We start from the raw sequence: 6,000 nt of genomic DNA on the forward strand, positions 1-6,000 counted from the left end.
CGACCGATGGGCCGGAGTTGGTGAGGGGACTCTGCCTCTGCCTGACAACTGGCTGCCCCCTAGGCCACGCTGGGAGGAGGCTATAAGAAAGGTTCGGAAGAGGCCCTCCTCCCCGGCAGCCAGCCCTCCTCGCCCCCAGGCTGCGAGGCTGACTCGGTCCTCTGTGCCCCACGGGCCCTTTGTTCGCGCCACAGCCGGATGGGAGCAGCTGCACTGCCGGAGACCCGCGGCGCTGAGACGCCGGCCCGGGTATGCGGGGAACTAGTCTATTTGGCACCTTCTCCTCCTACTCTTGGGTCCAGGAACCCTTCTGTTCCTGCATTCCTTAGGCCCAGTCCTGGCTTTTCACTCGGCCCAGAGTCTTTGAGGATTCGGGAAGTGGGGTTCCCAGGGCCCAGCATCGCACTCCTTCTGCTTGGCTCCCCTGGTCCAGGGAAATGAGGGGACAGTTGAAGTGTCACCCGCTGGGATAAATATTAACAAAAAGCAAATGGACTTGTGCGGGGGCCAGTTATCAATCAACCAGACCGCAAGGCCACTTATGGCAAACATGGCCCAGGTTGGCCTAGCGGAGACTTTTCTCATGGCCACCTTCTGGCCAGACTGCCACCCCCTCACCCCCACCCCTGCCCTTCTCCAGGTGGCCCTGAGGCAAGTGCCAGCCTGGAAATAGGAGCAGTCCTGGGTGCGGCAGACCCGTGTGGCTCTCGGGCGCTGCAGCTTGGAGGTTTCCGCACCTCCACCTTCACAGGTGCCTCAGGGCGGCCCTGCCCGCTGGTGGGTGTGCACTTGCAGCCACTTACTGCACTGGCAGCTCCCCTAATGTGGCCAGAGTCTTCTGGAATCTTTAATTGGAGACTAATCTCCTCCAGTCTTAATAGGCGACCACGTCAGAGGCGGGCGACCACCCACCCGCACAGCCCAGCCCAGCCCACTCTCCCCACCTGGGAGGAGACGCAACGTGAGCCTATGCACTGCACTTAAATGGGGCAGCAGCAAGTACTATATTGAGGGGAAAAATATATTGATTTTTTAAAGGTAGTTAATTTGGTGAAAATTTCCTCCTGACTCTTGTCTTCCACCAGCCGATGCAATTTCGTGAAGAGAAAGCGTCTCTCCAAGCAGTCTGCCACCTGCCCGGAACCTGGGGTACCAGGAGGGGCATGAAAAAGCGATTCTCCCGCCACCCAGCCAAGGAACCGACCTCGATGGGCCTTGCCTGGAATGGGGTAGAAACGAGTGTGTGTGTGTGTATGTGGGGGCGGGGGGGGGTCTTTGAATGTAAAGGCGAGCAGAGCTGCAAGTGGCACCTTCCTCTGTGCATCGGACGGAGCTGGCAGCGGGGAGGGGGGCGGCGACGTCCCACAGCTGGGGCCAACATGTCCTGCAATCTGTTTTAGGTCACCTGCAGTCAGAACCTACAAGAGATCATTTGAACGGCCCAGGAATCTGCCGCCCCCCCTTTTATTTTCCGTAAAAGAAATGTTAACAGGACGGTTCGCTGTTAGTTGGTGTCTTAAAAACAAGTCGTGGTTCTTCCTGGATTGATCCCGGCTGGCTCCGCAAGCACGCTCATCCCAGCCAGCCCCACCCCTTTAATGAAGTTAAAGAAAGGAAAATGGAAGAGACGACTCTCCATCCGGGTCTTAGGATGCAGAGTTCGCTGGGGGTTTGGCGCCAAACGCCTGTTCCGCCGGTGTCCGATTTTCCTTCCCCACCCCCACCTCACCGAGGATAAGGCCACGCGCCCCGACTCTACACTAGCTGCTGGGTGCCAGGCAGCGGCCCCTTGGATAACTCGGGTCCCTGAGAGCCCTGGTGGGTACTCCGCCCGCACCTCCCCAGGCCTGCCCACGCAAGGAGGTCAGAGGACGCTCCTGCAGGACAGAGCTCTCGGGCGTGTTGCCAGGGCTCTGGGACGTCTCTGAACCTAACTTCTCAGTCAGTCTTTCGAGGGGGAGATGGGAGGCCCTGGGGAAAGAGAGTCGTTGAAGTCCTGAAGAAGCGCCTTCACAAGGTAGGGGGTGTGGAGCGAGTTTTCCTGAGGGGACGGCTTTCTCTCCTTGCATTTCCCTAACCCCACTAAGTGAGGCTTGTGTGTACACTGCCTGGGTAAAAGGTCCTGAAGCCCGACTCGAGGCTGGCCTGGCGTGCGCGCGTGTGAAAAGGCACTACCTTGGGCTCCCGTAGAGGCGAAGCAGTCAGGGAGAGGAATAGGCTTTTCGGCCATTCCTTCTAGAACTTCAACTGTCCTGGGGTCTCGGTCCACCCATGAGATAGGGGGGCGATCTGGTGGCCGCACACACAACTACAGAATGGAATTGCGGGAGCCCCAGAGGGTACCCGGTCAAGCTCTTTCTTGCCCTCCCGTCCCCTTACCCCAGCCTCTCCAGACTTTTGGGCGAAGGCTACACGAGTCCTCCTGGGGACTTTGCTTGGAGCCTACGAGCGCGGGGTTGGGCTGGAAAACCTGGCGGGGGCAGAGGCTCAGGCGGCGAGGCGCTTTAGCCAGGCCACAAGCGCTCACACGCCAGGAGTGCTTTGAGTCCTCTCCGGCTCTAGTCGCAGGCTCGCGGGGACGCCGGCACCTGCTCCCCTCTAGCTTCTCATTGGCCCGCACGATGTGGGGGAGGGGGCCCTGGCCTCTCGCTTTGATTTTAGACTGTGAAACGGCTCAGTGCCCCCGGCTCTGAGCGGATTGACTGTCTCTCGTACTCCAGGGACGAATTAATGGAGAACGATCAGTTAATTAACAAACCCTCATTCCGGCTTTTACCTTTTTCTTCGCCAGGACTCTGGCGAGGGCGCCGGGCTAAGATGGGGTGGGGAGCGGCAGTATGTACCCAAGAGTCAATCAACTCAAGCCCGGTCTCATCAAACCGAGTCCACCCTCGGCTGCCCTTGGCTCTACCTCTCCGCTTGTCCTCCGCCCTAGAGGGTGGCTGAATCTGCTTGAAATCTCCCGTGTGATTCAGGCTGGCGTCACTTGTCCCCTCCGCCAGTCGGGTGGCCAGAGCCTTCGCCGTATCTTGGCCTAGAGAGGCTGGGGGAGCTGGGCGCTGTGTGTATGCAATGCCACCGAGACCTTCCCGCCCAACTCAGAAACACTAGTGCCTCGGGGTTTGGGGCCAGGAGACCTCTGCTCGAAGACTAGTTTTTTTTTTTTTTTTTCCTTTCACACTCCCACCCCCTGCATGGGATTCAGACGAAAATTCATGTGGAAGAATAAAACAAAATGAGAAGTGCTAAGCGAATCGGCAACGAAAGCGGTCTCTGGGCTCAGGTAGAAGCTCCCTTATTCCTTGGCCGCCCTCACCTGGACCTTGGCACGGTCTGCCTCCGTCTCAACAGTCGGTCACCCGCGCAAAGTGCGTGCTAAATCTTAGGAAGCATCTGCGCCACACACCCACCGCCGCGGTTCCCTAACCATTTGCTGGAACTCCCAGAGTGCGCTCCCCACTCCCCAGACCCCTGCCCTTCTCTGTGCCACTAGAGTGAGCGCCGGAGTGGGGAGTCAACGCAGCGAGTTCAGATAAACATTGGCAGGCAGCTCCTGCACGCTCCAGCGCAGCGCCCACGTATGTGCCAAGGATACTGGTTGGCAGCATCTGCGCGCAGTTTCACGCACGCTTCGCCTCTCTCTCCCCAAACCCGAGTGCGAAACCCAGAAGCGACGCACAAATCGTATCCATCCAGGTGTGGGGATTCCTCTCCTCCTATGGTTGTTCGAGCTTCCTGCGCTGTCTCCCAGAACAAATGCGCCCCCGCAATCACCCAGGCCGCGCCGCTCAGCTCCCGTAACCTTCCACAGCCCAATGCACTGACTCCTGGAAGGGGGTGTCTGCTCCCGAGAGCCACGCTCAGGCTCTTCCAGGCCTAGGAACCCCCCTCTCGGTGAAAGAAGGACGGGATGAAGCGTGCACAGAAGGCTGTCCTTCTCTGCCTCCTTGGGTCCCTTTAGCTTCCCCAATACCTTATCTGCTCTCGCGCCTAACAACTTGGCCGCTCACCTGCTAAGCGGAGCGCAGACATACGCTGGAACTCCGGCTCCTGCAGCCACTTCCACATTCTCCTGAAGGTCTCCCGGCCGGACTTGAGTTTGCTCCAGGGTTTGGGGTTGCGTAGCAGGTCCGAGAGGGTCCCTTGGGAACGGCAGAGCACCCTCTGCGCGAAGATGGCCTGTGGGATGCTGTAGCGCTTGAGCTCGGTGGTGATACGCTGCGCCACCTCTTTGGTATTGATCTCTTCCATCTGCCCTGAATTACTTCCATTGCTGACCTGCGCACCGGTTACCGAAGGGTTGGGCTCCCGGGCCGTGCCCAGGAGTTGCCCGTGGCCCTGGGCGTTCAGGTGGGCGTGGGGGTGGTGTGGAGGAAGGCCGTTGATGGGAACCATGCCTGCCGAAGTGGGCGTGAGGTGCTGCTCCCCGTGACGACCGAGCATGGCCGGGTGGTGGGCTTCGAAGCCGTTGGGGGTGAGCATTTTGTCGGTGGGCATGGCGGCACCCGGGTGGGCATAGTGTGGGAGCCCTTGCTGGGAGTTGTGGATGCCGCCCAGACCGGAGCCGGAAAGGGGCGAGAGGCTCTGGCCCATGCCGGCCACGTCCTTGTGGTAGGGGGTATAGAGGTTATTCATGGAGGCCAGCCCGCGCTCGTCCCGCATGAGTGTGAAGCTACCGCTCACGTTGCCTGCCAGGCGCTGGTGGTGGTGCGGGTGGTGGTGGTGGTGGTGGTGATGGTGATGGTGAGGGAACTTGTCCGAGACGGTGGAGATGGGCGGCAGCGGCTGCAGAGGGGTTAAGGTGGTGTAGGTGGTGGGCATGCTCATACCTGGGGGAGTCTCGCAGGCCATGGTCATGGTGGGGTGCAGGGGGCCGGCCAGGCTGTGCTCGGGGGCCCGGTGGTGGTGGTGGTAATCGCCGCTCCCGCCGCCGCCGTCCAGCAAGGACGCCATGCCCATGGAGCGCGGGTGCGCCGGGGGCAGGTGGCTGCCGCGGTGCGCCACCGAGCTTCGCGCGTGGGGGCTGCCGCCCAGCAAGTCGGCAGGGGCCGGCACCGGCTCATGGCTCACCCCGTGCAGTTCCCCGATTGCCTCCATGGTCAGCTGCGCGTTCATCGTGATCTGGGCGAGCGGGCGGCGGACACAACATCGATGAGGCCGGGCAGAGGCGGCGAAGGGCGCACGCAGTCCGGTTTTCACATCGGCTGCTGGTGACTGTTGCCTTCCTTCCTCCCTCTCACTGTGGGGCTCTGTCTCCCTCTCAGTGTGTCTCGCCTTCCCTCTTGTCCCCACCTTCCCCTCTGCGTCCTCTTTTTTTTTTTTTTTTTAAATATTAATTTCCAAAAAGGATCTGCGCCGTTGGGCGAGCGCGGTGCCCCCAGCCCTCCCGCCCCTGGCCCCCTCTCGCCCCTCTCCTTCTTAGAATTGTGAGGCCCCCGGCTCCCCTGACGCAGCCCGCGCGCCTTCCGCGGCTGCTGCCTGTCCGTGCCGCTGGCCAGCTCCAGCCATGGCTCGGTTACTGTTGCAGACTCTGGCCGCTGTTCCGCCGCCGCCGCCGCCGCGGCCCACCCTCCCGCCAGCCGGGCGCAGCGCGCAGGCGCGCCAATCGGCCCCGCCCCCTCGGTCCCCGCGCTCTCGGTCCGTGACGTCCCCGTACAAATGAAGGTGGGGGGCCTCCACGCCTGCCCTGCAGCGCCGGGTGGCGGGGAAGCGGCGGGCGCGTGCGAGTGTCTAACGTAGAGCGCGACCTGGGGTTGCTACCCCGCGCCGGGAAACGCGTCCCCCTTGGCTCCCTGCCTCGGGTGGGCTCTCCTCCCAGTCCCCGGCCGCACTTGCTGGGCTCGCATCCCGAGTGGCGCACGATGCCTAGAGAGCCATCGCCCCTCTCTCCAGTTGCTGCCTCCTGGTGAAGGTTACCCAGGAGCCTCAGCTGGTGTCATCACTTCTTCCACCCTGGCCTGTTTCCCGGGAGGGCCTCTGAGAGTCCACGCTCTCCCCAGC

General features: G+C 61.6%; 1 protein-coding gene across 1 annotated transcript in view; it reads right to left on the reverse strand.

Moving 5' to 3' along the window:
* Positions 1-5,115, reverse strand: part of ONECUT1 (one cut homeobox 1) — a 31,434-nt gene extending 26,319 nt beyond the window's left edge. Inside the window, exon 1 of the mRNA XM_068966360.1 lies at positions 4,011-5,115. Within this exon, the coding sequence (XP_068822461.1) occupies positions 4,011-5,115 (1,105 nt within the window). The remainder of the gene's footprint in view (positions 1-4,010) is intronic.
* Positions 5,116-6,000: the final 885 nt, after the last annotated feature.

Source organism: Capricornis sumatraensis, chromosome 2 (assembly GCF_032405125.1).
Source record: "Capricornis sumatraensis isolate serow.1 chromosome 2, serow.2, whole genome shotgun sequence".
NCBI lineage: Eukaryota > Metazoa > Chordata > Mammalia > Artiodactyla > Bovidae > Capricornis > Capricornis sumatraensis.